This window comes from Protopterus annectens, chromosome 8.part0, assembly GCF_019279795.1.
Source record: "Protopterus annectens isolate FY-2018-M chromosome 8.part0, PAN1.0, whole genome shotgun sequence".
NCBI lineage: Eukaryota > Metazoa > Chordata > Ceratodontiformes > Protopteridae > Protopterus > Protopterus annectens.
Genome location: NC_056741.1, coordinates 1,932,458,827 through 1,932,481,355, shown reverse-complemented (window position 1 = coordinate 1,932,481,355; position 22,529 = coordinate 1,932,458,827). Strand labels below are relative to the sequence as shown.

Genomic DNA, 22,529 nt, shown 5'->3' with positions numbered 1-22,529 from the left:
CCTGATATAGTTTCTTTGTGCCACTTACCGAGTCACTTTCCAGACATTGGTAGAGTGCCTCCGATGCCCTATTCTTTGCTATTGCAACTTCTTTCTTAGCTTCTTTGTTAGCCAACCAGTAGTCCTTCCTAGCCTGGTCAGTCTTTTCTGTATCCCACTTCTTCCTAAACTCCTTCTTTGTTTTGATGACTTCCTTGACTTCTGCATTGCACCACCAGCTTTCCTTATGCACCTTATTTTCATACCTGGCTCAGCCACATATCTATCCTGTAGTCCTCACACATGCTGTTTTTAGGTGCTGCCACTCCTCTTCAACTCCACCTATTTCCTTCTCTTCTTGAGGTGCTAGAGCCCTGACTAATTCCTTGAACTGTTGTACTTTCTCTCCAGTCAACTTCCAGGTCTTCAGCCTTGTCTCTGTTGACCTTAGAGCCTTCTCTGACCACTGCTTGCAGCTGATTGTGGCAACTAGTGGTTTATGCTATGGGTCGAGTGTTTCACTGCGGATGACTTTGCAATCAAGGATTCTACCCCAGTGCCTTTTCCGAACTTGGAGGATGTCTACCTGAGTTGCATGTTAGTCTTGTATATGATCTTGTGACTGCCTCTCTTTTTGAACCATGTGTTGGCTACTATCAAGCCATTTGCCAGACAGAAATCTAGAATGGCTTCTCCTTCTTTATTCCTGTTGCCTCACCCATGTGGACCCAGGCAGTCCTCATATCCTGTTCTGTCTGTCCCAACATGTGCATGCAAGTCACCCCTTATCAACATCAGTTCATGTTGGCCTGCTTTATCTATTAGGTCCTGCAACTGCTACCTGAATGCGCTCTTTTCCTTTCACAATCCTGCTGTGGGGCATAGGCTGAGATTATGGAGTCTGATTGCCATGAGTCTGTCATTAATTCTGATAATATCCCTCACTGCCTTCTGAAGCCTCTCTCTTTCACCACAATTTCTATACCATTTCTAGCCTGTCCCCTTCCTGAGTAGTAGAGTCTGGATCCCAAGCCAAGTGGCTTTGCTGCACTGCCCTTCCATCTCATCTCTTGGATGCATAGGATGTCCAGCGTCCTCCTTATCATCATGTCATCCACTTCCAAGCTGTGTTCTGGATTGTATGTTTTTACATCCAGCTTTCACTCAACAGAGCTGTCCCAGGTAACCCAGGCTGGTCAACTAGACACCGGGTAACTAGACACCGACGGCAGCTTATTGACCCAAGGCTGCTGGTCCCTGGTGTAGGTCAGAGTAGGTAACCATGCCCATTTTGGCAACATTAGTCAACATGACCAAATCACCTAGAGGCATCTTTTACACCGTCGAGTGGCTAGCCCTGCCATGGCGTGCAGTCTGTGATCCATGTTCTCCTATCTTGAGGATACTTCTCACCACAATAGATGCCCATAAAGGTTGGTCTGTACACCTCTTCTCCCTATAAGGCAACATGTAAAGTCTGTGCTGCTGCCCAGAGCCTCATTCATTGGTGAGTTTGAGATGGCAACATTCAGCATGTTTTTCGGATGTGGGAGAAGCCCCATGGAGACACAGGGAGAAGATGCAAACTCCAAATAAGCATTGGTCCGAGGTCAGGATCGAACCTTGTACCTTGTGCATGGAAGGCGAAGACCTTAACCATTATGGCAACTGGTCTCTCTCTCTCTCTATATATATATATATATATGTATATATATATATATATATATATATATATATATATATATGTATATATATATATATATATATATATATATATATATATATATATATATATATATATATATATATATATATATATATATATATATATATATATATATATATATATATATATATATATTATATATACATAGTTATATAGTTACATAACTATTTTATATATATATATATATATATATAGTTATATAATTTTACACACACACACATATATATATATATATATATATATATATATATATATATATATATATAGTTATATAATTTGTTATTTATATATATATATATATATATATATATATATATATATATATATATATACATATATACATATATATATGTATGTATGTGTGTGTGGTTTACCTTAAAAGGCTTCCATTTGAAACTTGGATGGTTGAATGGACTGTTCAGGTTCCCAAAACAACAAACAGAACATGGGTCAAATCCACTTTACATTCTCACATCTGGATTGGAGATCGCACTACTGTAATGTACCCTTTTCCTCACTGTAGTGCGATCTCAGAGTTTGTATATATAATATGCAGGGGGGGGCAAAAGATTATTTGAACATCACCGGATGTTCATGTCAACCTGGTAATGTTGTAAATGTTGAAGTGTAATGCTCAAGATTACCACTGTTGATAACTGGTGTTGAAGATATTTTACATGTAGATTCTGTGTTGTGGCCATTTTAACGGATGCCTTTCAAGTTTTTCAAGGTAAACCTATACATATATATATAGTTATATAATTTTACATATATATATATATATATATATATATATATATATATATATATATAGTTATATAATTTGTTTTATATATATATATATATATATATATATATATATATATATATGTATGTATGTATGTGTGTGTGTGGTTTACCTTAAAAGGCTTCCATTTGAAACTTGGATGGTTGAATGGACTGTTCAGGTTCCCAAAACAACAAACAGAACATGGGTCAAATCCACTTTAGCGAATGCCGGTGTGCATTCTCACATCTGAGGTCGACGTTTTGATTGGAGATCGCACTACTGTGGCAATCGAGAAATGTACCCTTTTCCTCACTGTAGTGCGATCTCAGAGTTTGTATATATAATATGCAGGGGGGGGCAAAAGATTATTTGAACATCACCGGATGTTCATGTCAGCCTGGTAATGTTGTAAATGTTGAAGTGTAATGCTCAAGATTACCACTGTTGATAATTGGTGTTGAAGATATTTTTACTTTCGACATGTAGATTCTGTGTTGTGGCCATTTTAACGGATGCCTTTCAAGTTTTTCAAAGTATATATATATATATATATATATATATATATATATATATATATATATATACATGCATATATACATATACACACACACACACACACACACACACACACACACACACACACACACACACACACACACACACACACACACACACACACACACAAAGATACACACACACACACACACACACACACACACACACACACACACACACACACACACACACACACACACACACATATAGATATGATAAATATACCTTGTTGACTGTAAAGGTGCCAGATCTCACTGCTGCAAACTGTAATGCACTTTTAGATGAAAGTAACTGAGAAGTCTTTTGTAATTATTTAGCAACATTTATTAATACAACAAATACAATAAAGAGCAAAATCAGAATGTTGGCAATTACAGTCTTAATTCAGTGGAGGTAATCCATCCATCCTCAACCCCTTTTCTCATTTTGCACATGGGGTTGAGGTGTTACTTCAGCAGTGACAGTCACCTCAAGCCAAGATTTACACCATCAGGTGGCTAGCCCTGCCACAGTAGTTCATTCGTACCACTCACTCACACTCTCACCTGCAGCCAATTTAGAGTGTCCAGTCCACCCACTGCATGTCTTTGGAAAGTGGGAGGAAACCAGAGCACCCAGGGAAAACCCACTTGACTACAGGGAGGACATGCAGACTCCACACAGAAGGTACTCCAGTCAAGAATCGAACCGGAAAACCTCTTGCTGTGAGGTGACAACACTAACCACTGCACCACTGCAGCCTCAAGTGCAGGTAATATAGATAGCAATATAGATGATACTCATATATATCTGAACTGTCTGTACTGACAGTGCTTTACTGAATTGAACAAATTGAACTCTGTATTCTGCATTTCAATACATTGCATTCTATCTTGAAGGGTCACATATCTTATTTCTTGTCTCTGTAGTGAATCCTTTCCTCAGCCTTGAACCATAGACTTTATGACTATAAATTCTAATAACACTTATCCAGATGGTCTAATGTGTAGTGTTTGCCTCTTTCTGTTGATTTAAGTTCTTTCTGAAATACAACAAAATGTTCTGTTAAGAAACAGGATAAAGTTTTGTACAATGATTATTATGTAATGTACACCTTGTTGTGTAGCAAACTACTTATTTGTAAGGTAACTTGTCTTGATAATACTGTCACGTTACCCTTAAAGCTGATGACTGAATAGCGTGATTTGTGATGTGATTTTGTAGTCTGTTTTGATGGTATATGCACACTGTGTATATATATGTGTGTGTGTGTGTGTGTGTGTGTGTGTGTGTGTGTGTGTGTGTGTGTGTGTGTGTGTCTTTATATACATATATACAGTTGACCAGAAACACTCTGGAAGCACACATAAGTTTTACATGACTGATGCAAAAGTATTATCTCAAAGTTAACTAGTTATTTCAACCCCATTTACATAATACCTGTACATTAACATGCTGTCACCATGGGACCAGTCAGGTCTAGCCCTGTCTATAGCCAATCTGCTAGCATATGTGACTTTGAGGTAGTGTGCAGCAACTACCTCATGTTTACCAAAGACCGTTTGTTCTTATCAGATGCTAAAGCCGTTTTTGAGATGTAAATATTTCGTCAAGCTGGAGGCAACTATCTCAGTATGTGGTAAACAACACAACACCTCTTCACAATAAACAATCATTAAACCCACTTATAAAGTTTTAAAAAAAAACAGTACCTGTGTCCTAGGCACCATATTAATAAGACTCAGCCACATAGGAGAATTTCCATATCTGTACTCTTACCTGCACTCCTTCTTCCCACCCTCAACAGTTACCGTAGCTACAAATCTGTATCCATAAGGCCTTCAGTGTCTGTAGATACTCATAGTAGTGTTTTTAATTATAAGTGACTATATCAGGCATACAGCCGCTCTTGTTACCAGGCTGGACAAAGATGGGGGTGAGAGCTGTCTCTCTGGTGCCAAGATTCATGATTTGATAAGGCTCTGTACACTCCCCAAATTCATATATAACTTTATGGTAGTGGGAGTGGGATGGAGTGACCTTAAACTGTCTTCCCTAGAGGAGATGCATAGAGACATGATCAAGCTGTCCATGCATATGTCCAAGGCAGGAGTGACTATTATTTTGAGCATCATCTTGCCATGTCTGACAATGATGCCACAGTTCACAGGTAAAATAATCAACTTTAATAATTTGCTTATTAAATGGTGTACTTCCAGGGGGATCCACTATATATCAGCATGCTTTTCCAGGGATGGGTTTCACCTCTGTCCTCTGGGATAACACATGTTGACTAGAATACTTGTTACCCCTGCATTACCTTTTTAGATACAGCTTGTGTGCTGGATATACCAGTATAGATTCTAATCTCATTTAGTTTAGCATGGTACTGCTCAGGGCTAAGAATCTTTAAAAAATGACCACGCCTGGGACCAGCCCTATTCTTGACCACATTCCCAAAACGTATATTTACTGCAATGTGATTTCTTTGAACTGATAGTGCTACTGGTATAGCCAGGGTTTAGAACCCAGTGCTTTTTTAGATCTTCCTGTGGGGAGTATCCATACTTATACACAGTCTTACTATCTCATACCAGATTCAACATATTACCAACCTAGAACTCCTAGACATCCTGCTGAGATAAAACAAGACTAATAATCGCAATATTATTAATTGCAGCACCCCGTTAATGTCCTCTGATGCCACATCATGGAATAAGAGGTTTTATTGACTAAATAAATTGTCTGGCTTCAAATGCTCGATTCATTCCTGATTAAGAATCAAAAGGACTAAGCGTCTTAAGCTACTTAGATAGATTAAAAGCCCTGTCATTTTACCCCCATCTTAAACAGGCTTCTGTGAGGTGATCTATGCTTAGCTTTCTCAGTCATGAAAGACCATGTCCTATTTCTAGTCCTTCAGGATACTGGGAATAGTACCAGCCATATCCTACTGCAAATCCTTCCACTTCATGATACTGGTAATAGTACCGACTGTATTCTACTGCAAATCTTTCCAATTCAGGATACTGGTCATAGAACCGACCGTATCTTACTGCAAATCCTTCCTCTTCAGGATACTGGAAATAGTACTGACCATATCCTACTGCAAATTCTTCCCCTTCAGGATACTGGTAATAGTACTGACCATATTCTACTGCAAATCCTTCCTCTTCTGGATACAGGAAATAGTACCAACTGTATTCTACTGTAAATCCTTCCCATTCAGGATACTGGTAATAATACCAACTGTCAAAGGAAAAAACTTCAAAGACCAATACACGTAAGGTTCAGTTAAGGCACTTTTAATTTGCTTGCCGCAAGGAGACAAAAACATGCAAATACAAGGATTTGTCTAACTATTAACAGGAAGTATGTTCGTTCTTATACTGTTTTACAAGACATGGCCTAAGCTGATGTAATCAAACACAAATTTTAGCATTGTTCTGCAGCAGATGATGCTCAGATTTTATGCTGACATAACTGGCCTTGATGACCATTAATCCATTTACAAGTGTCTATTGTACAGTGTTACATTTCAAGGTACTTTTCTAACTCAGATACAAGCAAATGCTGATTGCAGTTCATATTTTCAAGCAGGCTTTGTACTAATTATCTGAACTTCTACAGCCGTTTATTTTCTCATAGCACAGTGGAACTTCTTGTCTAAGTTTCATAGAAGTAGTATTGTTCTATTCATTATTTTCCTAACGCAAGCAGAAATCACCTGCTTCTCAGTAAATTTCCAAGGCACAAGCAAGATTTTAGCTAACAATACAAGGTCAGAAAGCATCTGCAGTTTGTACAGATTTATGCTGTATGAAATAGAATAAATGTGTTAACCCTTTTCAAGCTCTAAATGCACTAAGCATATTGCTAATACACACATTAATACATATTTTTCTAACACCAACCATATTCTACTACAAATCCTTCTTCTTCAGGATACTGTAATAGTACCAACCATATCCTACTACAAATCCTTCCTCTTCAGGATACTGGTAATAGTACTGACCATATCCTACTGCAAATCCTTCCTCTTCTGGATACAGGAAATAGTACTGACCGTATCCTATTGCAAATTGTTCCCCTTCAGGATACAGGTAATAGTACAAATACATGATCCAGGGATTCTGTTTTCATCATAACATCAGCTGAATGTCCTAGTGTGATTGATATCTGATCCAACATATTCCCTACCTCTGAAATAGGCTACCTTTGGATTTCAAACAATGTAATTCATTAGCCCCTCTTTAAAATTCTTCCTTAGGAAGAGATAGATATTTGAAAATTCATGTCAGTGGCATATAGTATGGCTATCATGATAATTAAAATGATTCAGTTGCAAGTTCATTGGGGTGCACTGGATGTGCCCAGACCAACTGTCTAGTAGTAACCTATGAGCCTGTGAACTGCTTTGCTCCAAGCTGTACTGTATGCCAGCATAGACTGAAGGAATGGATTTCAGAATATGTGTTCCTCTATGGTACGAGTGCCTACAGAGCTTGTGAAATCTAAGTTATCCTGACTAGATATTCCATCTCACTCCCACTACCTATCTCACCCATGAGGCAACCCCTCCCCCCCCAGCCAACAGTGCTTCTTGTTGCTCATTCTTCTATGCCTTGCCACAAAAGCATGCGTCTCTTTAATTCTAGGCCATCTTTTGACTCAACTGCTTTGTTTACTTGATAATGTTGAAACACTGCTTGGTTAAGTGACTTAATACGTATAATACAGAGATCAAATATGAGCAGAGGGAGTCAAACGCAGGACTATAGGATGAAACTCAGCAACAGGTCATAGTCTTAATGCTTTGAGATAATCTGCCATTTTCATCTCATGCCTAATGTTTACTCTTTCTAAAGCATCTGGTTTCTCTTCTATATTTCCTTCCCTTAGGGCTATAGGTCTTTCAAATAAGCTAGTTTCTCCTTTTTATATTGAACATGAATTAATGTATAACCATGTTTTCCCTTCTCACATGTACATATCCCACTGCTCTCACTGAAACTATTGCTTACTGTTTTGTGTATGTGTTGTCATTTCCTATCCCATACTGTGGTTTTAATTTGTCACTATATTTTATAATGCATGTTTTTTTTCCCTCAATTTCTCCTCTTTCACACTTTTGAAAGTACTTTGTAAGAGTGACTACAGCCTTTCTTCTCACAGTAGGCCCAGTGGTTTTAGTGCCCCAGTGAATGCAGGAAGTGGTGCACAACACCAGCCCAGCGAATATTGGCATGTTCTTGGGCCTGTCAGTGAGACAAGTAAGTGTGTGATGATCAGCCAGTACATCAAGATCACAGTAGGTTTTAATGTAACCCTTAGTTGTCCAAGGAATCATGTTATGATGTTACAGTACTGTTTTTAGTGCACATAGCCCCCTGATGTGTTTTAGCATCTCCTACCTAGGTAGGACATATACAATTCCACTTGACAGTAGGTAGTTACTATATGACCTTGTGCCTCTCACTAAAAAAAGAGAGGTGGCGTCTAACTTTCAGTGCTCACTCTGATTGCTAGTAAAGATAGGTCAACAGCTCTGCAAGTGTGCACAATGTCCCTTCCTCGATGAGTCAATAGTCAGCTTCCCTCACTTTCTGCATTCTACCTCTCTGCTTCTCCAAACACTATATTTTTAAAGTCATCATTGCCTTCTTTCAGCTCCGGCTCTCTCATTCTAGCTGAGCGTTATTACCAGTATTTTTTTCTGTAAATCACAACACTTGTTGCCACAGTTACGTTAGCAATTAATTTGTTGTAGTGCTTTTATGTTCTGTTACTGCTATTAATCTGCAGCTGCATTTTATATCACTTCTCTCTTAGGAATAGTGAAAACTGTAAACCTCATTCTCTCTTTCAGTAGCATCCCCTAAATAACGATATTAAAGTGCATAATGTTTTTCCTGCTTTAGTTCTTCAGTAAAGAGCTATAACCAATCATTTACAGAGACAGACATATAGGTAATGCATGCCTCAAGTCTAAATCAGCTCAGCTGAGATGCTAACCATTGAGTTCTTCCTGTATTCCTTCTTAAGCCTCTCTCAGAGATGATGTTTCAGCATCATACAGTGGTAAGCTGTCCTGTCAATAGTTATGGCTCCTCCTCACCACACCGATTATTGCCAGAGCAATAGAACACCGTTCTGACCATTCATGGGGAAATTGCTGTGGCAGAAGGAAGTTGCCTGCATCTATGGTTATTTATCTCTGTTGATGCCCTGTGGGCTACTTTCTGACCTGCTGCCACTGTTGTTGTAGGTCCTTAGCATTCTCATGGAATCTTAGCTGCCCGCATTTCTCTTTACCATTCTGCAAGCTCACAACTTTTTATACATTATGACTTTTGTTTACACATGACATTTCTGTTATATTTTAATGGAGAAATATCGAAGAAGAAGCTCCCTTTCCTCATATCAGTTTATCTAACCTAGATATGAATTTTCTACTTCATCCCCTCTGAAGAAAAAGAATTGTAATTTCCCCCATAAACTGTTTATATGATTGTTCTGTGCTTAGAAATTGATATGATCTACAGTTTCCTTATTTTGTGAAGAAGACCTACCTTCAGAGTGAAGATACTTTAACAATTTCATAATATTTTATGCCATTAAGTTCCAAAACATTATTTGTAAACAAGAAACTATATTTGAAGAAGAAATGCCCATTATAATCAGAAGACCACATATTTTCATTACATATATCCATATCTACTGCACATTATGTCAGAGGTAGAGAGATGGGGATAAGTGACTTACATTAAAGAACGCGGGAGCAAAGGCAGTCCGTCAGTGAAATATTACAAGTCATTGGAGACAAATTTAAATATAAAGTGTACTTTACAGGCACTTTTTCATGGAGCAGCAGTTCACTGCTTAAAACTTAATGCTGTTCAAGTTAGAGAGAAATATTTTAGGACACTTTGTTGAATTTCTTAATTTGAAACTCATTTCTGTTTTTTTTTAATGCACTGCCTTCACTCGTTACTGCTTGACTGCCAAATCTGTTGTGCCATTATAAGTGATGATTACATCGTCCCTTTAAAAAAAAAAAATCAGTTTATCACTCCTCATTTTGCAAGAAGACTTGCACAGGTCTGAGTAAACTAACTGAATTGAGCTTAATTTTCCAGACTGCTAAGTAGTTCATTTAAACATACGTAAGACATTTGTCTAATACTGCGTGACATAAAGCAATGGGTTTTACTGACACTTTGAAGTGTGTATTTGAATTCCAGAATAGTTTCACCCTATAGATTTAAGACTACACCAGATTTTTCTAATAACCTTTATCTGTTATGGAATTATGTGCTATGAAAGTAAAGGTATCCAAAAATTAAGGGCAAAAGCTTGTTACAATGTATATTTTTTTATTTTTCGAGGCAGTATCTCAACTATATGCAGATCCACTAGACTTCATGTCTTATTCTGATGTTACACTATGATTGCTTCTGCTTTGTGCTAACAAGTCATTCCACACATGAGTGCAGTTGACTGGTGCTTTATTTTTCACAATATTTGCTCAATTCCCAGAAGCTGCACTCTTGCACATATGAGCAAGTCATTCATTTAAACCTGAGCTTCTAGGAAATTCCCTAAAAGCCGGCAGCTATGTCAATCTACTGCATTGACTCATTTTTCAAACATGAACTAAAATTTAGTAAATAACTAGACAAGCACTATAATATACAGTACATTTTAAAATGAGGAAATTAGTATTTAATGGGCTTTATTTAAGTGCAAAACGTTTTGCTGTAGCTGAGAGCAACAAACATAGAAACAAAATGTCTACATTTAGATTCACATCACAAGAATACTTGGTAATCAGAAATAAGACAACATGGAAAGCGTTATACTGTTCTACATTTAGGTACTTTTTCCATAATTATTTTTTGAGTCTTAATTTTGTGGGAGTATTTGGTATAGTTTTAATAAAGTGCTGTTGTGTTTTTTATCTATAGAGACTAATGAAATCAAGCTCTTTTTTAATGTAAGGTCTATTTAGAAACTGACTGAAAAGTAACATTGTTTTAAATATACTGATGGTAGTATCCATATGGCAGTAGGCCATCACAACTGCCTGGCAGTGAAACCTTTCTTCAACCCCACATGCTGAAGGCACAGGGGACAGCAGGAAGCATAGGAGCTATCATTTTTCACTTGCTTTATTCCATTCCCCTAAGGTCTATCTGAGCTGGATATTATCGAGGGCCAGACGGAGGATAATGAGTCAGAAGCCAACTGGGGTTTGCTGTCAGTCAACTGCGTTCCTGGGAAGTCACACCCTGTCTCATCTGAGGATGCTGGAGCTAAAAGCAATTTGCCTCCTTCCAAAGAGCCAGCAGACACACAGCCCCTTATGGAGCTGCCTACTGAAGGCCAGAAACTGGAGCATTGCACCCGTGCTAGGCCCAGACCTAATCGCAGGAACAAGCAGCCTCCCAGCAAGCATACTGTAAGAGAAGGATTGATATTTACTCTGCTTATGCTATACTGTTAGATGTTTTAAATATTTTGCATGGGTAAAAAATAGCTATAAAATAGGCAAATTCTGCTATCAAATGTCTTTTAGTGTCTGAGCCTTTTTGCAGCTTGCAGATGGAATAGAGATGCATTTTAAAGAAAAGGGGCATTAGAGCAGTACCTTATTGCATTCATTTTATTTTTTCTACTAGAAGTAACTACTTTGTATTGTTTTACTATGTTTTAATAATTGTATGTTACTGCAAAGCACACTTTTAAGGAGTTCTTAGCCATAGACTTTAGCTTGTGTAGTTTCATATTTGTTTTTTTTTTTTTTTTTCATGCTGTGATACTCCAAGCTGGTACACTTGCTCAAGTTTCATTGTTAAAAAAACTTTTGAATTCAACAGGTGGTTGTGTCTCATTTAATGAAATGTGAAGTTTGTTGCTGAAGGGTCTTCTGTGTATAGAAGGTCCAGTAATACAAAGTCTGAAAGTTAGTAAAATAGAAGAAAAGTGCTACACTGTGCACTGCTGTAGAATGTTAACATGTTTTTTCTAAATTGAGATGTATCAGAGTTTAGGGACTATGGACATGCATGAAGCTTTCTGGTTCAAATCCATGTGTCAATGGTCAAGTCAGAATCAACAAACTGCAGCAATCCAAGCCAAGTGGAACTCATTTCAGAGATTCCTTAGCTGAGAACTAAAAGTGGCTTCTTATGATGTATTCTAACAGGCAGGCAACCAACTGATCTACTCCTGACTTGAGTAAAACTATATAATTATTATTTTAATCAGAAATGACATGACAGCTGGGAAGATGGACAGAGGCAGAAAATAAAGAATATAGACGCCACTCTGCATGCATTAATGTTAGGAGGAGAGTTTTTATAGATAACTCCACTGCTGTGAGAGACAAAATGGTGAAGTAATTCCAGTGACAAAGGTAAAAGTATGCCACATTAAGGGGTATATATTTATATCTGTCTATATCTTTATATATATATATATATATATATATATATATATATATATATATATATATGTGTTAACAATAGAGCCACTGCAAGGTTTCTGAGTGACCTACGTTTACACGTTTTTAAGAAACATTTTGTGTGTGTCTGTTTTTATTATTTTACAAACATTAACAAGTAATCTGCTTTGGACAAGAAGGCATATCCTGTTCTAAGTTATTTTCAGTGTGCTGTGGTATATTTCTGTTTGAAATTATTCGTCTGGCAAGCTGTGAGCAAAGAATCATTAGAAGCCATGCTTCTATGAGCAATTATAGCTGTCTTCTTAAATTATGAGTGCTTTCAATAAATACTGTATGGTGCGTGTTGTTGTTGTTATCAGTTATGTGGGGGGTTGTTTGAATTAAAGTGGCGACATTATATACTTAGTAGCTCCTGAGCAATGGTGACAGGTAAGGTTAACCAGCGTACAATGCCTCATGGTATCCATTTACTTGGTATGTGCGCTGTTGTCAGACATAGGACAAAAGTTGCATCTGTAACGACCCAGAACACTAAAAATCAGAGGCAGAGATTAAATAAAATAAAGACAACTTAACTAGTAACAATCTGGTCTCTAAATCTGGCGCTATTACTATTAACTGATCTGTGTAGGACATGAATACAGGTGACTGGCAGGTCTGATGAGTTCAGAAAGATGTATGTATCATGAAGTATTTATTTGTTTGAGGTAGTATTTTTAGATGCCTTAACAAGCAGCCAGTACTAAAAAATCACAAAGGCAGCAGTAAATGTTTTATTCACCTACAACTTGGCCCAAAAGTACAGCTCAGGGTAGGAAACTAAGTGCACTTTCCAGGGCTTCTGTCTTTCTGGTGCATGATGAAATATTTTATTTAGCTTGGAATGTGGCTTGCATTGAATATATATATATATATATATATATATATATATATATATATATATATATATATATGTCTATCTATATATATATTTATGTGTGTGTGTGTGTGTGTGTGTGTGCATATATATATATATATATATATATATATATATATATATATATATATATATATATATATAAAGATACATTTTACTGTCATCGAACTGTAATGGTTTCATATTTGGTCAAAGAATTATGAGTTTAACCTGAAGAGCTGACATGAAAATGATTTGCTAAGAAACATATACACAAAAATGCCTGCATTTTCAAAATTAAGTTTGACTTCAGTACTATGACACTTTTAAATTATAATTGTGTGCTTACTTGGTGATGTGGGATTAGAAAATGTTGAATTTTAGAACCCTGTGCATGTGGCATAACCTTATGACTCTATGATGGTAGAACATTCAAGCATCAGGTCATGACAGATGTAAGTTATTAGGGGATTTACCAACACTTCATGCAACTTTGTCACATGGGCTATTTATCCACGTGTCAGAAATTGCCTGTTTCCTACACCCGCACTTGCATTTTTGGCTTTATTTAGGGGCATTTTGTTGTATTACATATTTTGTAACTGACATTTCCTTGTTATGGGGTATCTGACATGTTTCAAACAGTGATGCTCTAGTATTGCAGAACATCGTTGCATAATTTTGAATAATAATTTCTATATGTTTACAACACTGCCAGCATATTGGAACTAGTACATTTACAGTGCATGTCAAGCTAGTTTTTACAGAGAAAAACAATTTTAAAATGACACATGGAGTTTGTGTACAGTGTAACAATGAATCACAGTGTTTTGATTTACTGCAAAAAATGTAATGTTTCAGTTTGCTAAATGTGATCTGGTAAAAGCTGCCTTGTCTAAACTGGATCACTGAAAGTGGTGCTAGTTATTGGTTTCAATCTATGCTTCTGCAACATTTTGCTAGCAATATATGCTATTTTCAATATTGTCTTTCAGCATCTCTAGAAGCAATGATGATATTCTGTATTATATAGTTTGTCTGCATGTAGGATAGCTATATCATTGCTGCAAATGTCTGAGTATCTGCACAAAAGATGTAAGTACTTTGCTGCAAGTACGGCTTCTGTCTTCACCTGTTGTTAGAAAATTAAACCACTTACCTATGAAGCAGTGACTTTTCATGTCATTTCTGAAGTGCACTTAGATGTAGTTTATAACTGTTTACATTGCTACATATTCTGTACTGTCTTTTGTTTTGTATTTATGCTTTGTATTTTCTGCATGCCCAGCCTGTAGTGTGTGACACTGAAGAAAGTGAGACGAATACCAGAGTGGATGACGGATTAGAAGAATTCTTCAACAAAAGACTGATAGAAGAACCTGTGTAAGTACTTCTGACTTCTGCTTCTCCAACAATCCGTCTCTTTTGTGGCAAATGCTTTTGTACAGGATGACATTTCTGAAAGGCATCAGACAGGACAATACTGTAAATGCATTCAGTGAAATTTAGGGGAATGGGAGTTTCCTGGGCAAAAATGTCAACAATAGAGACAGGTTTATGGTGTGCTGTGTTCGGCTTTTAAAATCATGATCACCTATGTGACAGAGCACTGAATCAGCAGTTGCCACTGGTGCACAGAGTACTGGATCAGTAGTTGCCACAGAGGCCAAATACTGGATCACAAGTTGCCAGTGGGACAGAGTACTGTATTAGAAGATGCCACTGGGATGGAGTACTTTATCAGAATTTGCCACTGGAGCAGAGCACTGGATCTGTAGTTGTCACTGGGACAGAATACTGGATCAGTAGTTGCCACTGGGGTGGACTACTAGATCATTAGTTGCCACTAGGATGGAATACTGGATCAGTATTTGCATTGGAGTGGAATAATGAATCAGTATTTGCCACTGGGGTGAAATGCTGGATCAGTAGTTGCCACTTGAGTGGAGTGCTGAATCAGTAGTTGCCACTGGGGTGGAATGCTGGATCAGTAGTTACCATTGGAGTGGAGTGCTGAATCAATAGTTGCCACTGGGGTGGAATGCTAGATCAGTAGTTACCACTTGAGTGGAGTGCTGGATCAGTATTTGCCACTAGGGTGGAATATTGGATCGGAATTTGCCATTGGGGCAGGATACTGGATCAGTATTTGCACTGAGTAGAGTACTGGACCAAGTAGTCAGTGAATGATTGCAAATTTTTGATTTATTTCTCCTTGTAGGTAGGCTTCCATGTGACTTGGCATCACTAGTTGAGTGATACCTCCTTATGTTGTTTTGGGGAGCTTCTTCCGTTTCCTACTGCAGTATAGCCATGGAGCTAGCATGTAAAAATCAGGGGTGTTGAAGGCCTTGCTACCCACACTGAAGTGCAGGAGGGGTCACCCTTCTTCAATCAAAGGTTTTCTTTGGTCTGTGCTGGAAGGGTGTAAGATCAATTGTGATCAGTTATTATTTCTTTGAGTGGTCATCTCGATCATTCATAGCAAAATATTCATTGTTATTGTAGAGAGGTATATGGAATTTCCCCTAGATTTAACAGCAAATGTTTTTTCTAGATGTTGCACAACTGTTTCTGTCTAGAAAATTGTAAAAGAAAAAAAACAAAAAATATATATATATATATATATATATTTTAGCAGTCTTTGAAAACACCTGGGATTTTTGCCCCTTCACTCCCTTTAATGACTATTAGAAAAAACTCTCTCTTTAGATATTATATTACCTATAAATATTAAAATACCTTGAAATTAACATCTACACTGTATCTAATGGTAAGAAGCTGCGGTGGTGCAGCGGTAGCATTGTAGCCTCACAGCAAGAGGTTCTCCCATTCGATTCTCGGCTGGAGCGCCTTTTTTGTGAAGTCTGCATGTCCTCCCCACAGTCGAGTGGCATTCGAAAGACAAGTGTGAATGGGCGTGTCTTCATTGAAGGTTGGACGTCGGGCTGGCGCCTCGGCACCATAAAAATCTACTGCCAGTCATTAGCGGACTGGAGTTCCACTGTGGCGACCCCTAACTGGGAAAAGCCGAAGGAAGAACAACAAAAAAAAAACTGTATCTAATGGTACCTGTATAGCTTTAGGACCCTTATGAGATGTTTGGTAGACATCTAGAATATATGGTGTTTAGCTGACATTGAGATTGTTGACAAATACAAAGTAAACGTCTGATGGTCAACAGTTTCCTGTCAGCAACATTGGACTTGCTCATAGATCTCATCTGTTCTTGATTTTGTCCTAAATGTTTCCTTCTCTATGTCTTACAACTGGTGATGTTCTGGTAAAACTTTAAATACATTTACTAAGGGAAGCTGAACTTTAGTCCCAGACTTCTCATTCAGAAGTTACATATTAATTCAAATCTTTATTCTGTCCCTGATTTGAGGCATTAATCCCTCATTGTTTTTAACACTGTTACGGATTATGATTCAAGAAATTGAGATTGCTATACTTTGAATCCTGTAAATACCAACTAACTTATTTCAATGTTCTCCTCAGTTTGCAGCACCTTAGAATAAATTATAAATTCCCAACAAGTAGGTATAATATCTTGAGATAAACATCCTCTCTCAAGCATGTTCATTAGACAGTTGTTGTGTTGTCTCAGTAGCTCATCAGAGCAAATGGGTTTTCCCACTTCTGCAAGGATTCCACAAAGAAAACTGACCATGGTGGTAATTTGTTGACAATGGCTCTTAAAGCCTTACCATGTAGGTAATAACAGAGTACCAGTCAAATGCTAGAATACTAGTCATAATCATTTCTAAGAATATTAAAAATATGATGTTATTCAGGAATGTGCAATATGCATGTAACAGAAAACTGAAGAAAGGGTAGAGGGTGCAAGTGCTGTAGGTGAGATCTGAACTCGGATCATCTGAAACATTAGAGTAACAAGGCAGTGTTAATGGCCTGTGCCATCAGCTGTACCTTATAAGTGAATTCAAGGCAGTGTAAATGGCCTGTGCTGTCAGCAGTATATTATAAGTGAATTTGGTCCTTCCGTAGTCATGTGAAGAGCAGTGCTGGTCTTAGCAAATGTGAGGCCCAATTTGAACCATTTCATGCCCTTAGGCCTACTATCCTTCCTGCCCCATGATCTCCTGGATTTAGGATTATTTCCATTTAGCTATCAGTTGGGAATAGATATATATATATATATATATATATATATATATATATATATATATATATATATATATATATATATAGTATTATACTGTACTAAAACAAAACAAAACAATATTTTTACTTATTAACTTACATTTTGACAGAAAGGAAGAAAGTGCCAATTGCAGCATATTCATCCTGGCTTTAATGGTTTGCAATGTACAGGGTTTGCTGCTGAATGACAGAGCAGAGCAGTTAAGTTTCATTTGAGGAGATTTCTAAATATGTCAAAATACAACTTTACTGGATGATAGAACTGGGTCAAAAATCTCTTCCTGACTGGGAAACCATACCAGCAAGGTACAAATGATGGGGCTTATAAAGATTAAAGTCTTCCAAACTATTGTTCATTGAACACTTAATTGGGCAGTAGGCCATTAATATCTACTTCAGTGGTGATTGTGACTATAATTACTAAAACTGCAAGGTTTAACACACACACACACACACACACACACACACACACACACACACACACACACACACACACACACACACACACACACACACACACACACATACCCAGAACATTAAAAAACAGAGGCAGGGATTAAATAAAATAAAATAAAATAAAGACAACTTAACTAGTAACAATCTGGTCTCTAAATCTGGCGCTGTTACTACTAACTGATCTGTGTAGGACATGCCCACTTGTAGTTCAAAACATTCTCTTTTGTGTGGCCTAACAAAGCATTTACTGAGTGTGAACTACACTTTTTTGTTATTACTTGTATTAAGACAGCTGACTTTCTTAGTCTGAGTTTTTATCTACCTCATGTTTGAGGAAAGGGTTTAGATGTTTTTAGAACCACATCTTCTGCCTTTCTTAGAGTACTGCAGGTAATAAAAATGCCTTACCTTTTGTCAGTGGTTGTGGCATTCAATTATCACTGTTATCTGGGAGCAGGCATATGTAAATTCTAAACTCCACTCATACCTCTCAATCCACAGACACTGAAAATAGGAACAAAGGCTCTTGAAAAGTGGGCACATACAGCCCAAAAATCTGATGATCTAGTTAACATAAAATCTGAATATCAAATACCACACGATTCTCCCCACTTCCAGCATGAATGTGGGATACTACTCAGAAATGCATATTTAAAAAATGAGAGTGAAAAAAAGGACCTGAAAAATAGAAGCATATTACTAAAGACACAGAACTAAGGTCTGTAGACTTGATTGACACTGCAGATATCTACTTCACAATGTCAGTTATTTTTGCTTCTGAAAAGAGGAGATGCAAGATGTGGGTCCTCTTTCTGTAAATTATTAGTACCACTAGTATGCTGGTCACATAGTGTGGTTTTCCATGTACTAAACAGCTTCAAAAATCTTGTATGATGGGTAGATTCAGAAAATTGTGTGAAGGGGTAAACTAAGACTAAAAATAGAGATACACCTCTGAAAAGAGGTATATCATGTGAAGGGGCAAATTAGGCCTGAAAATAGGAAGCTGCCTCCAAAACAGGTATCGTTGAGAGGTCTGCTCCACAGAGTTTATACCTCTTTCTATGCCTATGTTAGAATCAGTAACTGTGCATTTTTCCAGTTCTTTCTCCCTTAATGATGTAATTGTATTGTTCATCCTAGCCTTGTCTTTTACTGCTCTTGTGCTTCTTTTCCACTTAACAGAATAACCTGAAGTGTGGGGGCATGCAATACTGGTGTTATCTACTCTGTGTGAGGAGTGAATGGAATAAAAACAAGCTGATGGCCAGCAGACTGGAGATGAAAAAGCAAAGAAAAATAGTAACAAGACAGTGTTTAGATACTTTGGGGGATACTCTCAGGCACGGGGCAATTACTACCCAAGGGGAAGACTTGCAAAGTACAAAAAAGGTGAATGGCTTCCTGAGAGTATGTAAGAGAATAAAAATAACATAAAACAAGATACAGATAAAAAACTGATAAAAAATATTAAGAGATTATGAAGAAGGATATAGACAAAGGATCTGTGAAAGGAAGGTCAGAGTGACAGAAGATAGTAACAATGTAAAGTGTGAAAGCATATATGTGTAAAATACTCATGATAATAAAAGTAACAGATGACTACAGGCAATGGTAAAGATGACAAACAGTGACATAATCTTGTTAAGATATCCTGCTATTTCAGTAAACATACTAGCAAGTGGCAGTTAAAAAAACTTTAAAAATCACAGCCTATTTTTTTATTTTTATTTATGTTTGTTTACTTGCATAGTGCACTAATTACAATGAAACAATTTCATGCACAGCCTGCATGAGTACAATCACAGCAGAACAGGTGGTCAACAACAATCAAAATAAAAATGACATACATTAGAGTGACCTGGGACACATCAGAACAAAGGGAGGATATGCATATAAGCTGAAGAAAGCTAGTGTTATCATGTATGCATGCAATTTAGAGATGTCAATACCCACAGAAAGGTTGCTTTGAGGCAGAAGCAAAAAATAACATAGAAAAGGTGCAACTTTATGTGCTAAAAGGAACATGATATTGGGGATTGGTATAATGTTTAGGGTGTTTGCCTCTCAGACACAATGTACAGGGTTTGATTCTTATCCTTTGAAAGGAAAACTAGCTAGGCTTAAAATGGTCCGCACGGACGGCTAGCCTAGTACTTACCTATGAATGTATGCACCTAATAGCTATTTGACAACAAGGTAAAGCTTGTCTATAGCTATCTGACAAGAAGAGCACTAAGTGTAATTAGAATGTTACATATATAGTAGCATGAACATAGGTTCATAGGTAGGTACTAGGCTATCTGCCCGAAGGCATTTATAAGCCAAGCCAGAATGTGTTGGCATTTTCTGCCCCCTTAGATTAGTTCCCTGTGCCTCTGTCCAGCATAGCCACTGAAGTGATCCCCAGGGTAAACTTTCTGTTTCCCATCCACTCGTCAAGATTTCTTTTGAAGAGTGTTAGCGAGGAGCTCTGCCTAATGTAGATTGTAATCTTGTTCCAAAGCATGGGAAGTCTCTGGGATAGGAATCTATCCCTCCAGCACATCCTATTTATTGTTGTGGTGAGGTTTAGATCCCTAGAATGTGTGGCTCGAGGGGATAAGGTTTTTTTTAGGTGGAGCATGTCCATCAGTTCTGGGTTGGACATGGCCTTGTATGTCAGGCAGAGATCACCTCTGAGTAGGCGGTATGCAACCAAGTACAGCTAGAGTTTCTTCAATCGAGCTGCATAGGGCATCTGTTTGAGGCCAATGATCCTCTTGGTGAGGTACTTCTGTGGTCTTTCCAGCTGTTGCAGGTGTCTTGTAAGGTACATCACAAATGGGGCATTGTACTCTATGAGGGGTCTGATGAGTGATGAGTAGAGGGGCACAATGACCTCTTTTGATCTGGATGCGAACCCTTTTGTGATTAGGTGGGCCATGTAGAAGGATTTTCTAACCACTTTGGCAATGTGATTATAAAAGGAGAGATTGCTATCGATTTGGGTCCTCAGATCCCTTATTACGTCTTCCGTATTTAGGGGACTACCACCTATGTGGTAGTTTGTGGATACTTTGTTTTTTCCAAAAGGGATTACTATGCACTTTTTTGGCATTTAGCTTGAGGCCATGATTTTGACACCAGGTATTTGTCTCAGTGAGACCCTTTTGGAGGATGTCTGTTTCAGCCTGAGAATCAATTATAGCCCCTAGTTTGCAGTTGTCTGCGAACTTGGTCAGCCATAGTCCTCCTGTGCTTGCCTGTACCTCTGAGAAGTATATGCTGAACAGGAGGAGTCCTAGGACTGAGCCCTGGGGAACACCACTTGTAACCGGTTTAGAGTCGAACCTAGCTCCCGAATCTCTCACCATGTGGGTTCTGTCCGTGAGCCAGTTAGCAACCCATCTTGTGACATAGGGGTTTATGTTCAGGCTGGTGAGCTTGTCTATCATACCAGAATGGGGAATGGTGTTGAAGGCCTTTGAGAGGTCTAGGTAGGCTGTGTGTACCACCTTTCCCTCATCTATAGCCTTGGTAACTGTCTCAAAGAAGTCCACCAGGTATAGGAGGCATGATCTGCCCTTAACAAAGCCAAACTGGGTAGGGTCCAGTGCTTGGAGGTTCCCAATGTCTCTGTAAATGAGTTCCATGATGATGCGCTCCATAGCCTTGCAGACCAAGCAAGTCAGGCTTATAGGGTGATAGTTTCCGAGGTCTATTGTGGCTCCACCTTTGCAGAGCAGAATAACCATTGCTGTGCGCCACTCTATGGGTACGTAGTCTGTGGAGAGGCTGAGTTTGAACAGTGTGTTTGGGTGAGGGGTTAGTTTGTCATTGAGCTTGTGTAGGACGCAGCCTGGGACACCATCCTGTCCCATTGATGCTGTGTTTTTGGCTTTGGAAAGGGCTGTTTTAACCTGAGTGTCTGTAATTTCAGGGGCTGTCCATTCTTTTGGTATGGTTATGGGCCCTTTTGGGGGTGAGAGGGGGGGGTTATCTTTGAGCTGAACCTGTCCGTCAGGATGTTGGCGATATCAGTCGGTTCAGTGTATTTTGTGCCATTCTGCACTAACTCCGAGCAGATCTGAGCATTGCCACTTAGATTCTTGACATAGCTAAAGAATGCCTTGTGGTTATCTTTGGAGTCCTTGGCAAGTTTTCTTTCAAAGCTCGCCTAAAATGATTTTATGAATGATCATAGTTTCTTGCTGATACTGATCAGGGATGTCTTCCCTTCTTGGGATTTTACTCTTTTCTGTACTAGTTTCCTCCTTCTATTGTATAGCTTGTTTATGGCAGGAATCCACCAGACTGGTTTACTTTTCTTGGAGGAGTGAGTCTTGGTTTTGCTTGGGATAGCACAATCCACGCATTCTTGTGGGTGCCCGTAGAATGCATTAGTAAAGGATTTTGCAGCTTGGACAGCATTATCCTTTAGCTTTGAAACTTTCCACATCGGTTTTAAATAACATGAAGTTTGTTTTTGAAAAGTTTTTCATGGGGGTTTTCTTGTATGGGGGTGATGGCGGAATGTGGATATCCAAAGTGA

General features: G+C 38.1%; 1 protein-coding gene across 3 annotated transcripts in view; it reads left to right on the top strand.

The window, feature by feature from the left end:
• The window catches only part of LOC122809736 (capping protein, Arp2/3 and myosin-I linker protein 2-like), a 1,549,910-nt gene that overhangs the window by 1,290,550 nt on the left and 236,831 nt on the right, over positions 1 to 22,529 (top strand). For all 3 annotated transcript variants that reach the window (XM_044081444.1, XM_044081445.1, XM_044081446.1), the window contains exons 28-29: positions 11,198 to 11,469; positions 14,661 to 14,755. In XM_044081444.1, coding sequence (XP_043937379.1) covers positions 11,198 to 11,469; positions 14,661 to 14,755 — 367 coding nt within the window. The remainder of the gene's footprint in view (positions 1 to 11,197; positions 11,470 to 14,660; positions 14,756 to 22,529) is intronic.